Below are 21,293 nucleotides of genomic sequence, written 5' to 3' on the forward strand. Positions count from 1 at the left end.
ATGAGTTTCCTAAAACAAGAATCAGTGAGAATGGTTGAAGCATATAAGAAAATCTAACCTCACATAGACACACGATTGGAAAAAGAAAGTATATTTTAATATCTTGGTCTTTAATACTAAATGAGGGATAGTTTCTTAAAAGTTGGCTGCAGAGTGAATCTGACACAATATCAATAAACTTCATACTCTTACATTGGATAGAGTGGTGTGCACTGAGCTTGAATACAACTTTCACCCATGCACAGCTCTGTAACACCCAGTGCATGTGCTCCCTACCCTAGGCAGGAGGTGTTGGACCCTGGAGCTGGCAGAGTGGAGGAGGGAAGGGACAGGACTTGTTGGGTTAGCCGGCCCGTCACGGTCCTGCTTTCCATTTGGTCAAGGGCTGTGTGTGGTGGAGCTGAAGTAAATCACGGGGTTTGGCAACCCCACAGCATTCTTGGGCCTGTTGATCACTCTTTCATAGGTTTATTCTCCTCTGCAGGCAACCAAGAGTGGAAGCTCCCATCCCCACGGGAGCCCAGGGGAGAAAGCACCACCTCAGCCCCTAGCCAGGAGGAACTAGTCCATCCCTCCAGCCAAGCGGAGCCCAGCACTTCTGTTCAAATGTCAGGCGTCAGGTTCTGTAACAGACATACTCCGAGGCCCTGCAAACTCAGACTGGAGAGTTTAGGGTGCCCACAGACTCCAGGGCTGGCAGCCACAGCTCACCTGGCCATGCAGCAGCAGGACCTGGCCTGGCCCCTGCCCTCTGCATCTTCTGAATCCCTTCTTCTGATTTTATTCGCACCCACTTCAGAAACCTGAGGACAGGGAAACTCAAATTATGAACACAGGTTCAGAGCTCAGTCCTAAAGAAGGCATTTGTTTTCAGACTTCTAAGCCTTCTGAGAGGGAGCACCCAGGGACCCAGCAGGCTTCCATCTAGGGTCTGAGTCACGGGCAGCTATCAGCAAGCAGAGCAGGGACACTACACGGGAGGAGAATTGGGACCCGCCTGCACTTGTCTGAGAACAGCCAGCTTCGCCCACCCTCTGGGTCCCCCAACTGCCTGGCACACAGGCAGGTGCGGGAACGGCCAATCCCACCGCTGCCCTGCTTCCTCCAGGAGTCCTGCGGCAGGAGCTGATCGGGATACCTCACACGTGCCTCGGCCCTGGGCAGGGCAGGTGAACCCCACTTGCCATCCCCTGGGCCCCCACTGCACCTTTCAAGCAAACATTAAGGCCTGGTTGTGCTGGTTCCCAAGTCAAAGGAACCCCATTAAAGCTGAGTGTTGAGTGCTGCTAACCGTCTCATGTTCTGGAAAATCTAGGGTCTTTATACTCCAGCCAGTTACTGTAATTTTAAGAGTTTTCACAGCGATCCTAACCCTACTTCAGGATGTCTTTCGTGGCTCTGTGATAGCGGAGGAACTGGATTTTAACTTCAGTTAACGCAAATTAAGATGAGCAAACGCGGTCAGTGACTACAGCATAGGACAGCGCGGTTGGGGGTCGACACAGGAACACTGGGTGGCGCCTCGCCGAACCAGAAGTCTTTATGGCTTACTATAATACAAAAATAAAACATGATAATCGCAGGATTCGGACTGTACGACCCCAGGGCAGCCCTCTCACCTGCCTGCCTCTGAAGAGACCCTTTCACACACAGGCAAGTCACTCACATTTCTCGCCAACCCTAAACGAATCTTCCTACGCACCCCTTCCGGGGTCTTGTTTCCTCCGTGCCAGGCAGGTGAGCCAGTGGGCGGAGGGGGCGGGGGGGACGGGTGGGCAGCATGACCCGCAGCCCCAGGAAAGGGCAGGTACATCCACCTCCGGCCCAACCCACACCCAAGCGCACGCGCGCCCGGCCTCGCCGGGCCTTATTTCTCGGCACCGCCCGCTTCCACGCCTAGCGCCAAATAAATCCCCGGGCTCGCCCTTGCCCGTGCGTGCGCGGCCCCGCCGCCTGCGTCACTAGGAAGCGCGCGCCCGGGCCGCCGCCGCCGCCGCCGCCGCCGAATCCCCAACAAGGAGCGGAGCCCGAGGCCGCCGCCGCCGCCCGCCTGCCGCCGCCGCCCGCCACCCCCGCCCGCCCGTCGGCGCCCGCGCAGGCCCGGCCGCGGCTCAGGTAAGCGCCCGCCGCCCCCCCGCGGCGAGGCCTCTCGCTCCGCCGCGCGCCGCCGTCCAGTCAGGGGTCCCTGCGGAGCGTCAGGACGTTACGGCGGGGGGAGGGGAGCGGGGGAGGGGCGGCGGCGCGCGGCGGGCGTCACGGGCGTCACGGGTCCGCGTCAGGCGCGTCGGCGGCGGCGCGGCCTCCATCTTGCCGGAAGGCGGCGGGCGGCGGGCGCTAGGGAGGGCTTTGGGTGGGGGCCGCGTGGATTGCCCCGTTTCCGTGGGAGCCTCGTGGATACTCCCCTTGCTGTGGGGCTCCCGGGGATGCCCCCTCACCCCGTGGGGGCCGTGTGGATATCTCTCTCTTTACTGGGGGTCGCGGGGTAATCCCCGCTTCCCATGAGGGCCTCATGGATAACCCTCTACCCTTGGGGCCACGTTGATACGTCCCTTTCTGTGGGGGCCTTATGCCTGCAGAACACTTGGTGAGAACCAGAGCCACGTGAACCTCTTGGTAGGGGTCCATTGCCAATAATGACCTGTTACATACTTGCCTAACTTTGTTATTTACTTAGTTTTCTTCCAGACAGCCAAGATTATCTTTCTTTGCTAACACTTCAAATACAAATTTCAGTTACATCAGTCTTTTTTTTCATTAAAAAAAAAAAACTGTGCATAACAAGTATACAACTTTATGAGTTTCATGTACGCCTGTGAAACTATGATCTATGCCATTAAATTGTCAGTCACCAAAAATTTTTTGCTCTCATTATTACTTTGTGGTAGGAACGCTTAAGTAGCAAAAATTTAAGTATACAATATTGTTAACTAGGCACTATGCAGTATCTCAGGACTTCCCTGGTGGCTCAGATGATAAAGCGTCTGCCTACAATGTGGGAGACCCGGGTTCAATCCCTGGGTGGGGAAGATCTCCTGGAGAAGGAAACGGCAACCCACTCCAGCATTCTTGCCCGGAAAATCCCATGGACGGAGGAGTCTGGTAGGTTACAGTCCATTGGGCTGCAAAGAGTTGGACACGACTGAGCGACTTCACTTCATGCAGTATCTCAGACCTCCAGGATTTACTCATTTTGTGTATCTGAAGCTTCGTACTCTGTCCTGGTCCCTCTTCACCAAATGCTTGGAACCGTCATTCCACACTCTGCTTCTCTAAGTTTGACTGTTTTAGACTCCTCATATAAGTGGTGGTTGTTGTTTAGTCACTAAGTCGTGTTGGATTCTTTTGTGACCCCATGGACTGTAGCACTCCAGTCTCCTCTATCCAGGGGATTTTCCTGGAAGTGGTATCATGCAGTATTTTGTCCTGTGTCAGGCTTATTTCACATAGAATAATGTCCTCCACATTCATCCATGTTGGCACAAATGGCAGAATTTCCTTTTTTTTTTTTTTTAAAGGTTAAGTTATATTCCATTATGTGTGTATACCAAACTTTTATCCATTTATCTGTCAATGGACATTGAGGTTACTCCTGTATCTTAACTGTGGTAAATAATGCTTTAGTGAACAAGGGGTGCAGGTGTCTCTTGGAGATCCTGATTTATGTTCTTTCATATATACACCCAGAAGTGGGGTTGCTGATCATATGACAGTTCTATTTTTAATCTTTTGAGGAACCTGGTACTGTTTTCATAGTGGCTGCACAATTTACATTCCCACCAACCATGCACAACTGAGTACAACAGTGTGCACCAGTCTGTTTAGGATAAAACCAAGTGGATTAAATAAATCCCCAGTGTAACAAGATACATTAAGCAGACTGGTCAGAAATTACTTCTTTGTAGGAAGTATCTTAAGACTTTGGGAAGACATACTGGACAGGGGAGAAACTTATACATACAGGTTGCTCACTTAAGAGCCTCATGCCGCCCGGCCAGGGTAATGCAGGGTGTGGTCAAGACTGGACAGCTAGTGCTTGTGCCCCCTCACCCTCCAGGAAGGCAGGGTGAGGAAGCCCAGGTTCTCAAGGAAAAGCAGGGCTAGAGGGCCACCTCCAGGAATGGCTACTTCTGACATTCTTCAAGAGACAACAGAAATCTGGATTTCTAAAATGTGAAGCCTGTAAACTTTGAAAAAGTTGCAACTAATTAAATATTTTGTAACAAGGTGAGGATCAAAGAAACTGTGTCTGTGGACCATTGCTATGTGACCTAGGCCCTCTGCTGTTTCTGGTCGTATTTTTATCAAAGGAAAATATTTGATTTTTTTTAAGGCATGGAAAGCTAGATCTGAGTCTGATGTACTGACTGTGCACTCACACATTTTTTATCTGTTTTTATATATTTATGCCCCAAAATGCTGTTTTAGACATATTTTGTCATGTTTTCTTTACTTCAAAATTAATTGGAAAAGAGGAATTTTGAGAACTTAATATAGTTGCCATTGGAGAGGGAGAAATTCCAGTTTGTGGGTTTTCCCTGTTTAGTGCTCTGTACAGTTTTGAGATGTCGGTGTGGACAGCTACTCTTGGAGGGTGGGCCCTTGCCTTTCTGCAGCTCTGGGGTCAAGTGTGGCTTTTGGGTCTTCTCAGAGCCTACCTGGTGAAAGCAGAGGTGCCTCCATGAGAGCCAAGTACCACAGAACAACATTACTTTCGGGGAAACTTTTTTAAAAAACTTTATTGGGCTATAGCCAATTAAAAAACAAGGTTGTGTTAGTTTCAAGTGATAAGGACGATCTTAAAGTGATTTTTTTTTAAAACCTCGTGACATGTGGGATCTTAATTCCCTGACCAGGGATCAAGACCAGGGATCAAACTCGTGCTGCCTGCAGTGGACGTGTAGAGTCCTAACCAGTGGACCGCCAGGGAAGTCCCTGTACGTGTGACTTTTGAGGAACTACCAGACTGCTTTCCGTGGGGCGTCACCATTTTGTTGGTCTGCCACCAGTGCAGGATGGTTCCAGTCTCTCCATATCCTGACCACACTTAATTTCCGTTTGTTTTAATAACCATCCTGACGGGTATGAAGTGGTATCTTCTTGTGGTTTTCGTGTGCATTTCCCCAATGATTAAGGGTGTTGAGCATCTGTTCCATGGCTGACGGGCTGTTTGCAGATTTCCTTTAGAGAAAAGTCTCCTCCAAATGATACTTGGCCTGTGGTTCCGGTCGTTTTGTTGTCGTTGACTTGCATCCTGGGTGTGAATCCCTTGGTGGACATGTGCTGCGCAGACACTGCCTTGCAGTGTGTAGGTCGCCTTTTCAGTCTCCCCAGAGTGTCCTTTGTGCACAATAGTTTTTAATTTCAGTGGAGGCAATTGATCTGCTTTTTGTTGCCTGTGCTTTTGGTGTCATATTGCTAGGGAATCCCCTGGCAGTCCAGTGGTTAGGACTCTGTGCTGTCACTGCCGAGTGCCTGGGTTCAGTCTCTGGTCAGGGAAGTAAAATTCCACAAATTGTACCACTGTAGCCAAAAAGTAAAAAGAAAGAAGGATGTCATTACCAAATTTTGTGTCAGGAGGACTTTCCCCTCTGCTTTCTTCTGAGGGTTTTACAGTATAAGCTCTTATGTTTGGATCTTTGATTCGTCTTGTGTTAATTTTTGTCTGTGGTGTAAGTGAAGGTCCAGCCTCATTCTGTTGCCTGCAGAGGTCTGGTTTTCCCAGCTCTGTGTTTCTAAGAGACTGTCCCTGTTCCCCATGGAACGTCTTTCTATGTCCATCTATTGAAGGTCATTTGAGTTGTTTCCAGTTTCTGACAGTCATGAATAAAGCTGTCGTAACATTGTGTGTACAGGTTTCTCTTTCGCAGATACTTAGGAGTGGGTTTGCTGGGTCATGTAGGAGGAGTGTATTTAACTTTATGGAAATGTCCAGACCCTTCTTAGTGTGGCTGCACCACACAGCTGTGTGAGAATTCTAGTTGCTTCACATCCTCCTGGTCTCTGTATCATCAGGTTTTCATTGGTGCTTTTTAAGCTGTTCTAATAGGTGTGCAGTAGTATTCTTGTGGTTTTAGTTTGCATTTTCCTGTGGGTTAATGATGTCGAGCAGCTTTCTGTGTGCTCATTTGGACTTCTCTTTTGCTGAAGTGTCTGTTCACATATTCTGCCTACTTTTAAATTGTGGTGTTGTCGAGTTCTTTCGGTATTCTGCAAGCAAGTTCTTTGTCGGATGTGATTTGCAAGTATTTTCTTCCACCTGTAGCTTGTTATCTTCATTTTCTACTGTCCATTCATTCCGTTGTAATGTACATACCTCATTTTGGGGGGAGGTTTATGTTCACAGCACAATTGAACAGGAACCTCCGGAGTTCCCATTTACCCACTCCCCAGCCCCCGTCCCTGTCAGCATCCTCACCAGAGCAGTACGTTTGTTGCAGTCCACAAAGCCCAGGTGACTCATCATCAAGCAGAGTCTGTAGTTTACATTGGGGTCACTTTTGGTGTTGTATGTTTTATATTTTTAAACTAAGACTTAATTTTGGGGACTCCCCTGGTGGTCCAGTAGTTAAGAATCCATCTTGTAGTGCAAGCAACAGATTCAGTCCCTGGTCGGGGAACTAAGATCCCACCTGCCTCCGGGCAACTAAACCTGCGTGCTGCAACTAGAGAGTCTGTGCGTGGCAATGGAAGATCGTGCATGCCGCAGCTGAGACCTGACACAGCTAAATACACAAGAAAAAAGAACTGGAGGGGGAAACTGTTTACTGAGTTTTACCAGATATTTACCACACCGGTTGCCTTCCTCCATTCCTGAAGCTTCAGGCCTCCCTCTGCTGTAATCTCCGTCTGTCTGAAGGACCCTGTTAACACCGCTTTTAGAGCAGATCTGCTTGTGGCCAGTTGTCTTAAGTTTCCTTTATCTGAAAGTGTCTCTATTGTGCCTTCGTTTCTGAAGGATCTTCTCCCTGTCACAGAATGCGGGCCTTAGGCTCTTTGCTTTCAGCATGGTAAGGAAGTCCCTGCCTCTGGTTCTGTGGTTCTGGGGAGAGTCCTGAAGGCCTTCAGGTTGCTCTTCTCATGTGGGAAATATGTACCTTTTTATCTGTTTTTGTAACATTCTTACTTTGTCATCCGTTTTCAGCAGTTTGATGGTGCTCTCGGCATAGATTTCCTTGAGTTTATTCTGCTTGAAGTTTGTTGGACTTCTTGAGTGTGTACATTTATATTTTTCACTACCCTTGGGAAGCGTTCAGCTGTTATTTCTTCCGAGTTGTTTTTCAGCACCGCACGGTCTTCTTTCCTCTGGGACTCTGGTGATACAGTTGGCCAACTTCTTTTGTTCTGCATTCCCAGAAGCTCTGTTCATTTTGTTTTCCATCTTCTTTCTGTTGTTCACATTAGATCTTTTGTACTGCTCTATATTTTCATTGTTGTATCTCTTTCCTCTCTCACCTCCATTCTGATACTGAGCCCACAAGGTGGATTTCTGTTATTATATTGTTTTATTTTCAAATTTCCACTTGGCTGTGACTTTGGTTCCTGTGCCGATCCAGTCAGGACAGCAGGCTCCACTCATGGAGTAGGAGTGCTCGCAGCTCAGGCCACTGGGGGTTCCAGTGGTCACCTCGGACTGGGCTTCTTCGGATTATTTTTGCCCTAATTTTGGTCAGACTTTCCTGCTTCTTTGTGTGGTAGATTATTCTGGATCGTCGTCTAGATCCTTTGAATATTGTAGATCCTGTGGAGGATGGAGCATTTTGTTATAGCAAGAAGTGTACCTGGGCTACGGGTCTGAGCCCCTCCTGTGGGCAGATGTTGTCTTGAGTCAGCTCAGCCTTCAGCCTGTGCCGGGGTCTCTGTCCCTCAGGTGCCATCCGAGGCTGGTCTGAGACCTGGGCAGTGGTCGACCCTGGAGGTTAGTCCTCGAAAGCTTTGGCTGACTGTTTCGGGCCAGGTCTGCATACAGACAGGTGAGGAGTGACCGGGGTCTTCACACATGGCTGGGGTCAGGCCTTCTCCACCTCCCCACTCTCCGCAGTCTCTTGCTCACTCCAACCCCCAGAGCTGCATTTCTTCCCCTGTTCTGTAACACCTCAGTCCTTGGCCTGCCCTGAGCCAAGCATCAGAGGGTAGAGAGCAGCGGAGCAGTGAGTTACCTCCAGGCCCCCGGAGTTTTCAGTGCCTGCCTGACTGCGACCATCAGAGATTAGAGGGCTGGGGCTCACCAGAGGGCAAAGAGGCAAAGACAAAATAACACCAGGGAGGGTCTCCCAGACCAGAGACAGGGGGTTCCCAAGGGCCTTCTGTGCGAAGCCCTGGATTCTGACGGGGCCTGCTGCCAGAGGCATCCACCTGCATCCTGGCTCTTCCCCAGCGCCGGAGTGTGGCCGTGGGGCTTTCGGGCCTGGTGCAGCTCCACGGTTCTGCCGGGGCTTCCGCCCTGTGCTCACTCCACTGTCAGAAGGTAGCAAGGTCCCCATGCAGACCCTGTGCCTGCCCTGTTGCCCTGCAGGCCCGGGGCCCTGGCGTCTCCTGTCCGCTGAGCCATGGCCACCCCCGATGTGAGTGTCCACATGGAGGAGGTGGTGGTGGTGACGACGCCTGACACGGCGGCGGACGGCAGTGGTGTGGAGGAGGTGAAGACTGTGCTGGTCACCACCAACCTTGCCCCGCACGGGTGAGGATAGGCTCCGGGGGGGCGGTGGTGGAGGGGCTCAGGTGAGCTGAGGGCTATGTCTCTTCTCCCGCTGCCGAGGTCATGGCTTCGTGTCCCCAAATGCATGGTAACTTCTCCTCTGAAGGGTCAGGCCAGTTGGGAACCAGGTTTTCTAGGTGAAGTGAGGAGAGACGTGTGTGGGGTCAGCGGTGCCATGACCTCTGGCTAGACTGGAAAGCGGGGCAGAAATGGTAGTGGAGCGTGGGGCTGGCTGTTGCAGAGGTGCTGATGTCCCTTCTGTCTCCTTCCCTTTTGTCCCCAGCGGTGACCTGACGGAGGACAACATGGACACGGAAAATGCTGCGGCGGCTGCTGCAGCCGCGTTCACAGCATCCTCACAACTCAAGGAGGCCATGTTAGGTAGGGAGCCTGCCTTCTGGCAGTGGCGCCCGCAGGCCGCTCCAGACAGAAGTGGTTTTGCCTGAGGGGACTGTCCTCCCTTCAGTAAGGGGGCAAAGGTTCCCGAGGCCCTCCTGGGGCTCCTCTCCAGAGATGGGCCTGAGGCACCACGGAGGCCCTGGCTCCAGGGTCCCCAGGTGTGGCGCTGGCCCGTGGCTAGCAGGGAGAGCTCGTTTTGCAGTCCTGGTTAGTGTAGCCGTCTGTGATCAGCAATGCAGACTCTTACCACCTTTGGCCTTTTTCTGTAGCCTGACATTAAAGGCTTCAGAGCTCTTCCAAATATTAAGAATAGGTTTCTCTGTAAGTGTTTGGGTGAAGTTTTATTTCCATCAGTTGGTCTTTACTTTGGGCTGAGGAGAAATGCCCTCTGCCCACCTTCGTCTTGTTTCAGTCTCTCCTGGATTCTGATTTCTCTTTCAAGGTAGTTAACCTTGTACTTTTGCAGGAAATGCTTTGGAGAAGTTGTAACTGATTTTCTGTGTTGCCCCTTTCCCTGTCAACACACCTGGTGAGAAGTGAAGATGGCTGAAGAGGAGGAGAGCCTGGAGGCAGAGATCGTTTACCCCATCACCTGCGGGGACAGCAGGGCCAACCTGATCTGGAGGAAGTTTGTGTGCCCCGGCATCAACGTGAAGTGTGTGCAGGTGAGAGTTCCCATGCAGCCAGGCTTCAGGGAGGGGTTCCCAGGGCCGCAGCTATGAAGCAGACAAAAGGAGACCCCAACTGCAGGGGGTGTGACCCTGGTGGGGAGTTCAGGAAGCAGAAATCCCATGTTTGGGAGAGCAGAGGACAAGGAGGCTTCAGGGACAATCAGGCTATCACCAAGGCATGAGAGAGCCTCAAGGCAGTGAGTTCCATTCCTGGAGTGACTTTGTCAGGCAGTTTAAACAAGGGAGCTGCTTTGCAAAGATTCATTAGCAGCTGTGGGTAAGGTGGACAGGAGAGAGGTCTGCTTTTCCTGCAGCATGGTAGCTTAGGTACCCACTCACCTTGTGCTGAAAACAGCTAAAAATGCCACTTAAGGCATCTAGAAGATGCCTCCTTAAGCTGGCAAAAGAGGAGGAAGTAGGCCCAGGGCCTGAGTAAAGGTGGATTGTAGAGGGCAGCTAACTTTTGCCTGACACTGGTTTCTCAGCCTTATGGGCAGGAGATGAGGAGCCAAAGCCCAGGGCTCTCAGTTGGGGTGTGTTGTTGGGGTAAGGATTGTCCCTGTGATGCTGCTGCTTCCAGAGGTCTCCACCCTCAATGTTGGGGGCTAGAAAACATGCTGATCACATCCTCCCAGCCCCCCCTACCTCCAGGACAAGGAAAACGCCCCTCCCACATCAGCACTAGGTGGAGTAGGGACCCTCCTGAGGAGTCACGTGTGGCCTGTACAGTGTGAATACCTTTAGCTACGAGTTCAGTTGTCAGATGGTTCCTGGCTCACAGCTCCCCCAGGAATCTGACAAAAACAAATGAGAAATCCTTTTTCAAAGAACTCACCTTTACCTCAGGTTTCAAGTTACTTTGGTAGACAAAGTTCCAAAAAAAGGAGCAGCTCACAGTAACGCAGAACATAACCCTGAGCACACAAGGAAGCAAAGCACCTGAGTGAGTGCACACAGAAATCACAGACAGCAAAATAAGGCCCACAAATACTGCAGGTTGGAATTCTGAGACACGAAATATAAAATAATTATGTTTAATTACTTCAAGAAATAAAGAGACTCAAACACGAATAAAGCGTAAGCAGATATGAAAAAAACTAGAAATGAAAAACAATTAAAATCGAACACTAAGTGGGTGGATTTACAGCTGATTAGACACAGTTGAAGAGATAATTGGTGAACGGGAAGACAGAAGTGAAGAAGTTATCGAGACAACTACCGAGCGAAACGTCACAGGGGAAAGTGGAAGCACGGGAGAGTCTAACATATTTGTCTGACTTCTGAAAGGAGAGAGGGTCTGCGAACTTTCATAACCCAGGAAAGATAGCCACCCGCAGTTCAAGAAACTTGACACATCCGAAACTGAACAAATACATTCAGATTTCACATTTCAAAATCTACACTAGGTGCCAGTGCAAAGGACCTTCCACTGGCTCTGGGACATTTTAGCATCAGAATAATGAATGATGGTCGTGGATTGTAATTCAAGTAAAAGTAAGTATCTGCCCGTATTTGTTGCAGTATATTTCATGTCATTTATTTACATCAAACAAGGAAGAGTTAAAACTCTTACACCAACTAACAAACCTAGGTGGGGTACTGGACCCAGAGCGCCATGAGGAGGTGCTGCATCTAGTCAGGGGAAGCTGGTCTCCAAGTACCCCCATCACTAAGGTGCTGCTTACAGAGGGTGAAGCCTGCAGAGCACCCGCTAAATGAGTGGTGATGTTTGGGCGTCAGTGTTGGGCCAGTCTCCGCCACAGCCTCCTGACGGAATGGGCAGGGGTTCTATGGCATTTCCTGACATAAACGCACAACCTGGTTCTGCTCAGGAAGATATCAGACAGACACAAACTGAGGAACGCTATCTTTGTCTACAGAAACACAGACCTGCATGCTTCACGGATGGTGAGGTCAGGAAGGCATGTTCAGTCTGAGATGTTCCTCTAGGTTAAGGAGAGGAGAGACAGGGCAGTCAGTACAGTCGGATGGGTGTGAGTGGGACCAGTTAGCCCACCCTGAGTATGGAGCACACCTGCCCCACCAGTAGAGAACCTGGTTCCTCAGAGGGAGGCAGGACAGAAAGGGGTGGCGGGATGTAAGGGAGAGGCAGGCCATCGGTGGTGCTACAGTGTCAGGTGGGGGCAGGGTCAGAGAAAGCATCACGTAGTTGAGGGGCACTCTGGGTCCACCATGGACTTCCTGTGCTTGGGGAGTGGCCAGAGAGGGTGCTGACTATCCCTGCCTTCCTGGGCTCCGAGGCAGCTCCCAACCAATCAAGGCAAGGGATAGAGTGGCTTCCTGGCTTGGAGGGACAGTGCACAGGCTCAGGAAATCAGGACAGTCGCTTCCATCAAGAGCGCTTCCCAGGCTGGTCACAGGCAGCCTTGGAGAAGGGCACCTTGCAATAGAGAGCCACACACATTTTTTGTTTTCCCGGCATATATAAAAAGTATATTTACGCTGGATTGTGCTCTGTTAGTGGTGTCATAGCGTTGTGTCTAAAAACAATGTACATGCCTTTAGCTTTATTGCTAAAAATGGTAACCATCATCCGAGCTCTCAGAGTCGTGGTAGCACTGAAGAGCACTGATCACAGATCACTGTAGCTAATGAAAAAGTTTGAAATATTAGGAGAATCACCAGAATGTGGCACAGAGACCTGAATCGAGCAACTGCTGTTGAAAAACAGCACCGATAGCCTTGCTTGAAACAGAGTGTTTGCAAGCCTTCCATTTGTAGAGTATGTACTCTTTGTGAAGTGTGACAGAGCAGGTGTGGCTTGTACGTGAGCTGAGGCAGTTTTACTCCAGTGGCAGGGTAATCTGGGCCCAACCCAACACAGACTGCAGAGCCCCTCAGGGCAGCTGCCCTGGGAGGGGAGGCCCTGCGGAGGGGAGGCCCCGGGGCATCTGGCACCCTGGTCAGGTCCAGCCATGGGTCCAGGCCACGGAGCTTTTGTTTGTGCCTCTGCTGCGACTGTGACACATCCATCCCCTCTGCTTGTGCTCTAAGTAAATGCAGTTGTGCGTTGGTTCTTTGGTTTCAGTGCATGCTTGTTCTATAAGACTGAGTTGGATACTTCACCTTCTCAGGCCACATTTGGGTGAACCTAGCAGACGCACGAGGAGGGAGGGCAGTTTCCTGACTTGAACTGGGCATGTGCTCCTGTGCCGTGAAGGGTGCTGTTAGGGCTGGGCCAGGTGGGCTGAAGGGGTGTTCACAGCTGACCCTGTGATTGTGTCTCTTGTTACTTGATGGGCTGTATGTGAATGTTATTTGTGGAATAAGTTACGTACAGGAAAGTTCTCTGCTTGCTGTCTGGAGGGCGAGAGTGCCCTGTGTTTCAGAGTGGGGTGGGCTCCCTGGGTCCCAGGCACTGGGTATATAGTTGAGGGAGATCACCAAGCACCCAGCTCCCTCCCTGCAAGGGGCAGCACCTGACCATCCACTGGAGCAGGATAGGGCCAGCACCTCACCCAGGCCTTGCTGCTCAAGGATCAGGCGTGGCTCAGCTGGTGGTTCTTCCTCCCACCTCAGTCAAGATTGCCAGTGGCTAAATCCTGAATGTCCGCCTCCACAGTGGCTGCCCTGCCATCCACCCTCTTCCCCAGGCTGGCACTGGACAGAGGGTCAGGCAAGAGAGAAGGGCATCGGGGAGGCTCCGTCTTGACCCTGCTCTGCTCTTCTGTCCACAGTACGATGAACACGTCATCAGCCCCAAGGAGTTTGTGCACCTAGCCGGCAAGTCCACCCTGAAGGACTGGAAGCGAGCCATCCGAATGAACGGCATCATGCTTAGGTGGACACGGCAGGGGTGGGGGCGGGGCAGAGGGGGTGGGACCTGCACAGGACTGGCCAGGGACCCTCCATCAGGGAGTACTGTGGCCACTCTCTCAAAGAGGGCCAGCCCTCAGTGCTGACTGAAGTCTCCGGGATAGCTACCTCCCTCTGAGTGCCAGCTGCTGTGGTCGCACTCCTCGTGGACAGAGCCCCACACAGGCATCCCCATGCTGCTGAGAGAGTGGTGCTGGGGTGGAGCACAGGCAGGCCCTGAGCCTCCGCAGCCTTGTCACCCCTTGTGACGCCCATCCTCTTCCGTGCAGGAAGATCATGGACTCCGGGGAGCTGGACTTCTACCAGCATGACAGGGTCTGCTCCAACACCTGCCGCAGCACCAAGATCGACCTCTCTGGGGCGCGCGCGTCCCTGGGCAGCCCCACGCCCACCGAGTACATCCCGCTCACGCCGGCCACCGCTGACGGTAGGTACCACATGTTGGGCTCCCTCCACTGCTGGCTGCTTGCATGGGGCCTCCAGTCAACTTGGCTGTCCCTTCTGGGCCCCAGCGGTTTGCGCCCACCTCCTCCTTCCTCACCGAGGAAATCTAGTTGCATTGCTGTTCTACCCACAGGGAAGAGTGAAGGACTTTATTTTCTTAAGCCGTTCTTATTATAAAATGATGCACAGGTGGAGAAGAGCATGAAGATTAACAGGGCGAGTGTCCAGTGCCCACCTCCGCCTTTGCCCGTTTTGGGGAGCACTCTCTGCCATTGCCCTGGAGCCTCTCCCCTCAGCACCGGTCTGGGCTTGTGTGTGCTCCCTGCCATTGAGTTGCTGATGTGTTTATAGTACTGTAACTGGTAGAAGGCCTCAGTATTCCCTGGGATTATTTCCAGATGTTTGAGCACAGAGATTTTTTTTAAAACAAGTTGGAATGAAATCAGGTCCCAGTTTCCCTGTTCATGTTGCCCACTGATGACTTGGTGGCGCTACCTTTCCCAAGATGGGAATTGGGTTGCCCCTCAGCTGTTGCTCCACTGGTCACTCTGGGCTTGCTGCCATGTGGCCAGGGACTGTCCTCATGCTGACCAGACAGTGGTTGGTTGAGGGGCCTTGTCCTGTACTTGGGAAGCTGGAGGGGAGGCTCAGGGGCAAAAAGAGCTCCTGGAGTTCACCCTGAATAAGTCACTGCACCCTACCTGCCCAGACTGGCAGCCGGCTCAGCTGGGGAGTCCTCTGGGAGATCCAGGAACGTGCAGGCTGCCAGCAGTTGGGGCTGGCCCTTGTTGACTCTTTCCTCATCCAGTGGTCACTGCTTGCAGTTATTGGGTGGTGGCCTGGCCCTGGGACAGCATGACACTGTGAGAGGGGCTGGGTCATGGCAAGGCCCCTGCCCTCCGGAGAAACGGGGACACCACTCCTGGCAGGCCAGTGGCTTCTGTGGGAACAGGACCTCCTCTGGATGGTTGGGTTCACACTCTCTTTGCTTTGTAAAAGGCGGCCACAGTGGCTGGTCTCCAAGAAGGATCTGAACACTGAGCCTCCAGTCAGTGCCATGTCTGGTAAAGGCCACATGGGGTTTGGGATTTAGCTCTTAGAGTTCTGTTGTCTCTAGATGGTTTGGACCATCTGTTGCTTTACTTAAACTTACCTCCGTGGTGGTTTCTTCAGCCAGAGTCCTCAGACCACCAGAGTCACCTATTGTTTAGTTAAAGGTTCTATATCAGTCCAGACTGTGAAAAAGCTATTTCAAGCATCTGATATTCCCCAGCCGATGTATTTGTTGGATGTGGAAAAGGCCGGCATGAGGCCAGAAAACTCACCTAGAAGTTGGGATGTTGGGCTTGTTCCTAAGCCCCACATGGCCAGATCCAGACCGTGTCCAGGACTCTGAAGACACTAGAGACAGAGGTGAACCAGCCTGGGTGGCTTACACCTCTCAAAGTTCCACCTCTTCTGATTTACAAGAAGGAAACGTGGTAGCTGTTGAGACAGACAACGGTGTCAACGAGACAGAGACTTGAGGGGCTACTGAGAACAGGCCAGGCAGGAAGGCTGGCCTGTGGCCCCTGGCCGGCAGGCATGAAGGCTCGTCATAACTGATAAGGACAGCAGAGTATTGAGGACGTGGGGACAGCTTTGCGGAGACATTTTCTAGCTCCTTCTTTGTCCATGTTTAGCAGTGAATGTATAACGTGTGGATCCTCTGTTGTGCTTATACACGTTAATTAATTTTTTGAAAACGGGGGGTATGAGGGGGGGTACTGTGGTGGGTGGAGTGCTGGCCTGTCACCAGCAGGGCTCACCAAGCTCGTCTTGGTTGCAGTGAATGGGGCTCCTGCGACCATCACCATTGAGACCTGCGAGGACCCAGGGGACTGGACCACAGCCGTTGGAGGTACGGGCCTCCCTGGGCTTCTTGCTGGGGGGTGGGGCTCCCACCTGCTCCTGGCTTCGCCACGGGGACTTGTGGGCTGCAGGGCATTGTCTTGGTGGATGCACAGGGCTGACCCACTGGACTCCCACTTGTGGTTGGGCGGGGGACACTCACACGGCTCCCCCAGAGCTGTGTCCTCCTGGCAGTTCTTTACTCCTCCCTGTGATAGAACCAGAGGGGCTGCCTGTGCAGGACTCCCCATCTCTGAGCCCCTCCTTCCATCTCAGATGATACGTTCGCCTTCTGGCGGGGGCTGAAGGACGCAGGCCTGCTGGACGAGGTCATACAGGAGTTCCACCAGGAGCTGGTGGAGACCATGAAGGGCCTGCAGCAGCGGGTGCAGGACCCACCCCTGCAGCTCCGAGGTGAGCAGTCCGTCTGCCCTGGTCCATGGGCCCCCAAGGCCTCTTCTGGCTTGGCGTGGTGGGGATGGCCTCAGGATGCCAGTGAGTATAGCCTGCTTCTTCTGGCTCTGAGCTGGCCCAGAAGCATTGGCAGGGGTGGTCAGTTACCCTGCTCTCTCTGGATCCCTCCTTGCTGCTGGGAGGAAGCCAAGCCCTAGAATCAGGACCTGTTGCGCCTGGTCCCACACCTCAGCAGGTGGCATGGAGTGCCCCAGACTTGCTATGGGCTGGCTCATTCTCATTGTTTGCCTGCCCTGCCCATGTAGACGCCGTCCTCCTCAACAACATCGTCCAAAATTTCGGCATGCTGGACCTGGTGAAGAAGGTGCTGGCCAGCCACAAGTGTCAGATGGACCGTTCTCGGGAGCAGTATGCCCGCGACCTGGCAGGTACACTGGCCTCGGCTGTGCCCACAGGTGCTTGGGTGTGCGGAAGAGGGCTGGGGTGGGTGACACTGGGGCGGCCCCAGCCAGACCTCCCCGAGATTCACCCTCGACCCCACACTTTGCCTGTGAGGTGGCGCCTTCCCGGGAGGTGCCTGTGGGTGTGTGTGAGGCAGGCTGACTCTGTAACCAGGCAGTTTGCCTGCAGACGTTAGCGTGAGCAGAATATGTGACAGAACAGGGAAGGCTGCTCCAGTCGGGCGGCTCGAGCCAGCTGCTCTCTGCTGCTTCCTCAGAGCAGCGAGTCCCCTGCAAAGAAGGCCCTGTAGACCGCATCCCCACGCGCACGCGAGGTCAGGCCCCAGGCCAGTGCAGGTCCTTGTCTGGCGGTGGTGGGTGGTCTGACGGCCTGTGCCCCGCAGCCCTGGAGCAGCAGTGTGACGAGCACCGCCGGCGGGCCAAGGAGCTCAAGCACAAGTCACAGCACCTCAGCAATGTGCTCATGACGCTCACGCCGGTCTCCCTGCCGCCCCCCGTGAAGCGGCCTCGGCTCGCGAGGGCCACGTCTGGGCCGGCCGCCATCGCCTCGCAGGTGCTCGCCCAGTCTGCCCAGATCGCCCTGACCCCCGGCGTGCCTGTCTCCCAGCTCACCAGTGTGCCGCTGGGCAAAGTGGTGTCCACCCTGCCCTCCCCCGTGCTGGGCAAGGCTGCGCCCCAGGTCGCTCCGGCCAGCTCCCCCGCCTCGCCACTGCTTGGCGGCTACACGGTGCTGGCCTCCTCTGGCACCACCTTCCCCAACACAGTGGAGATCCACCCGGACGCATCCAGCCTCACGGTCCTGAGCACAGCCGCCATGCAGGACGGCAGCACTGTGGTCAAGGTGGTGAGCCCACTGCAGCTGCTCACCCTGCCCGGCCTGGGCCCCACCCTGCAGAACGTGGCCCAGGTATCGCCCGGGGGCAGCACCATCGTGACGGTGCCCACGGGGACTGTCGAGAGTGCCGTGGCTGCCCCGGGACCTGAGGAGCACACGGCCACCATCGAGGTGGCCGCCATGGCGGAGGGCCATGAGCACAAGTAGCAGCCAATGGAAGGTGAGGCCCCACGTGGGCACTAGGCTGGCCACCTCTCCTCAGGCTGTGGGGGCACAGCACCGGTGCCCATGGGCCACGCGGGGCTGCTGAACCAAAGAGAGGAAACGCCAAAACAGACGGAGAAGAGAGGAGAGGCGAGGGACGTGGCAGCAGCCTGGGATGTGGGGCTCTGAGCTCTGAACCTCCTCCCTTGTTTTCTTGGGAAATATATTTTTCCATCTGTTGCTTATTAATACTGTTTACACGTGGGGCCTTGGTGAGGAGCCAGATGGGGGGCCAGGGGCCCAGTGCAGCTGGCGGCAGAGGCAGGGCAGGGGCAGGGCCTCGGCCCGTAACTGGGGAGCCCGTTACTAACACGTGTCTTGGGAACTGTCCCCAAGTGTGGAAACCCATGGATCCTATGGATTTGGTTTCTTCCCACAGTTTTCTGTAGGTTTAGTGTGGCCAGCACTCTGCTCTCCCATCTCTGGCCTAAGCATCAGTGGTGCTTCAGGTCTGCACGTGGCTCAGGGGCCTCCAGGGCACCCGGGGGTCGGGGTGCTGGCCCTGGGACACCTGCCTGGCCAGAGGGACCCAGGGGTCCAAGCAGCACAGGCCAGAACGCCCCCTACCCCTGCCCGCAGATGCTCAGGGGCCATTGCACATGCTCTGTGGCTGTTTCTAAGTGAACCCTTAGTAGGCTCCAACAAAGAGTCAGATTTATCGTGTTTTCAATCTAAATGAGGCAGAGTGCCTGGGCTCCCTGATCTGCTCTGGGTTCAGAAGTGTCTTGTACACAGGGACAGTTGGGACAGCCCCGGGGGCAAGAGGCGGGTGTGCCCTGTGGCTTTTCCTGGGGAGGACACATGGAGAGAACGACCAGGGCCTGTAGAGGGGTCACTCCATGTCCAGTGGGGACACGCCTCGGGTTGGGGCTCATGGTCTGGTGTTCAACTCTGGGCTCAGCTCCATGCTAGTGGGACCCCCCTAGAGGTGGGCTGTACCCACTGGCTGACACTGGTGCCGCAAGGCGTCTGGGACCAGCATGGGTGAGGTAGCATCCAGGTGCTCGTGGGGAGGGTGTCTGTGGGCTGGCCAGCCCTCTGCTTTTCTGGTCTTGGACTTGGAAAGACCAGGGAGGGGCTGCTCTGCAGGCCTTGAGCCACTGCAGTGGGGGATACCCACGGCCACCCTGGGCCTCCTGTCCATCTGACACCTGCGGAGACCCAGAGAGAAGCCTCTACCCGCCTCGCACTTTGAAGGGAACCGGGCTCCGTCCATCCATCCTTCCGTCCGTCGGGTCCCCTGGACCCACCTCAGCGCCCTCATTGAGGCTGTTTTGTTTCTGTCATGTCTGGTTGGCTGCCGTTTCGGGTATGCTGGTTTCAGCACAGTGTCACTTCCTTGTTTGTTAGACGCTCCTCTTCCAGGCGCATCTCTGATGCACACAGTTGAGCCTGTGGACGGGGCACCCCAGCCAGTCCTGCGTCTGGCTCAGGTCATATCAGAACATGTTGCTAGTGAAACTGGGCATCTTGTGCTTGGAACCTTGACCATTCAGACCTGCTACGCCCTGGAAAGGTGCCTCTGCCTGCTGGCCATGGGGCACTGGGTGGAAAGTTCGTTTCAGAGCCATATAAACAGAACCGTGATGGCTGCTCCCAGACATGGTCCCTGGGGGCTGAGCTCCAGGTGTGGGAAGGGGCCCACTGTCCTCCAGGAACCCTCAGCCCAGTGTGGGGATCGGGCCATCTCGCTGTCAGCGCCCCACCCTTCCCCCCACCAGGCATGCGGGGGCTGTCCCAGGCTCGGGCTCCAGGAGGCAGGATTGGATCTGAGGGGCTCGGAGGCAGCCTGGGCAAGGGACACCTCTGAGTTCTACTTTGTACGGTGTTTTGCAAGTATCTGCTTGGTACTTTGATTTCAAATAAAAACATTTTTCATAACCTGTGTCTGTGTCTTGTGATGAAGGGCTGTGAGTGGATGGATTTCCAGCAGGGACCCCTGCACCCAACACCGGGACCAGGCGAGGACCCTGACTCAGGGCGCCTACGACTTTTTCCTTTACAGTTCCAAACTGATAGTGGATCTCAGTTTCCCAACCAGGGGAGAAGTCAGTGCCCCCTGCAGGGGAAGCACAGAGTCAACCACTGGGATGCCAGAGAGGTCCCAAGTTACTGAATTTTAAGATTAAGAAACTACAGTTCTTCCTTAGATTTGTGTACTTTGAATATTTTCTTTCAGCCAACACCTTGCCTTTTCTTTGTTTTCACTGACATCTGTTGAAGAGCAGGCATTTTGGATATTTATGAAATCCAGTTTATTGACTTTTTTAGGGCTTTTCATGTTCTTAAACATTTGCCTACCCCAAGGCTGTGAAGATTTCATCTGTTTTGTAGAAAATATAGTTTAGCTTTGACATTGAGATGATCCTCTTGAGTTAATTTTTGTGAGGGTGAGTCAGGGACTTTGTTTATCTGTCTGAGGACCCTTGGTTGAGAAGGTTGCCCCTTCTGTGTCTTGGCACCCTTTTAAGACGGGTTGACTGCAGGTGCAGGGGTGGTCATCCTGGGACCCCTGTCATCCACCCAGCACCTCTCCTGATGCTGGCAGTGGCTGTGTCCAGCGCTCTACATGTTCTCCAGACAGGAACATCTCCCCAGCAGCCCAGCATCCACCACTCGGGAAACGTTTCATCAGAGACCAATCCCCTCCTAACGCTGTAGGTCCTGCAGACACCCATTGAGCCACGCGGCCAGGAGTGGACCTTCCCTGGTAGGTGGCACACAAGTTGCAGGCAGAAATTCGAGGCCCAGAGGCCAGGAGTGTGGACATAAACCTCTGGTCTCAGGAGTGAGCCTCCCTGTGTGTCCAGGAAGAACATGGGCTCTGGCCATGAGGCCCCAACTGGAACCCCAGTCTTGGCAGATGGTGTGCACTGGCTTTGGTCTCCAGTCTGCATGGTCAGGAGGGATGTGCAGCTGGACTGAGGCACAGCCCATCTGACAGGGTGCACGGGCATCAAGCCTGGCGTGGTAAAGAGGGCTGGGTCAGTTGGGGCTGCAGTCCCTCCAGATCACTGAGGCATGGAGCCAAACCCTCCTCAGCCTGGAATCAGGGAGGGCTTCCAGGAGGAAGAGGCATTGCATTCCTGAGCACCGCAGTTCCGCAGTCAGGCAACTGCTTGCAGAGGTGGTGTGAGACAGGGTCATGGGCAAAGGGTGGATGGTAGGCCTCACCATGGTGAGGGCTGTGCTTTCAAGTCCCAGGCGCAGTATGAAGCCTGGGGTTGTGAGTGCAGGGCAGCAAACGGATCTAGAGGAGAGAGAAGCTGGCAGAAAGCTGCAGGCACGAGGGGAGGGGCAGACACAGACCTGTGCCCTGACCTCCAGGGCTGCACTGGGAGGGCACTGTGGGTCACTTACAACCTGGCACCGGCACTGGCACC

The 21,293-nt window shown here is 53.8% G+C and overlaps 1 protein-coding gene across 4 annotated transcripts; it reads left to right on the forward strand.

Annotated features, from left to right (window-relative positions):
• The first annotated feature begins 1,976 nt into the window (after window positions 1-1,976).
• GMEB2 (glucocorticoid modulatory element binding protein 2) lies at window positions 1,977-19,791 on the forward strand. Of its 4 annotated transcripts, none has more exons than XM_070801284.1 (11): window positions 1,978-2,115; window positions 7,868-7,970; window positions 8,513-8,677; window positions 8,979-9,076; window positions 9,632-9,759; window positions 13,464-13,567; window positions 13,872-14,029; window positions 15,875-15,946; window positions 16,213-16,350; window positions 16,656-16,805; window positions 17,195-19,791. In XM_070801284.1, exons 3-11 carry the CDS (start codon window positions 8,547-8,549, stop codon window positions 17,851-17,853), a joined length of 1,638 nt encoding a protein of 545 aa, XP_070657385.1. In that variant the 5' UTR covers window positions 1,978-2,115; window positions 7,868-7,970; window positions 8,513-8,546; the 3' UTR covers window positions 17,854-19,791. The 4 variants fall into 4 exon arrangements, with proteins under 4 accessions (XP_070657386.1, XP_070657385.1, XP_070657387.1 ...); XM_070801286.1 differs by having other exon boundaries at window positions 16,656-16,778; XM_070801285.1 differs by lacking the exon at window positions 7,868-7,970 and having other exon boundaries at window positions 1,977-2,115.
• Window positions 19,792-21,293: the final 1,502 nt, after the last annotated feature.

Source organism: Bos indicus, chromosome 13, assembly GCF_029378745.1.
Source record: "Bos indicus isolate NIAB-ARS_2022 breed Sahiwal x Tharparkar chromosome 13, NIAB-ARS_B.indTharparkar_mat_pri_1.0, whole genome shotgun sequence".
Taxonomy (NCBI): domain Eukaryota; kingdom Metazoa; phylum Chordata; class Mammalia; order Artiodactyla; family Bovidae; genus Bos; species Bos indicus.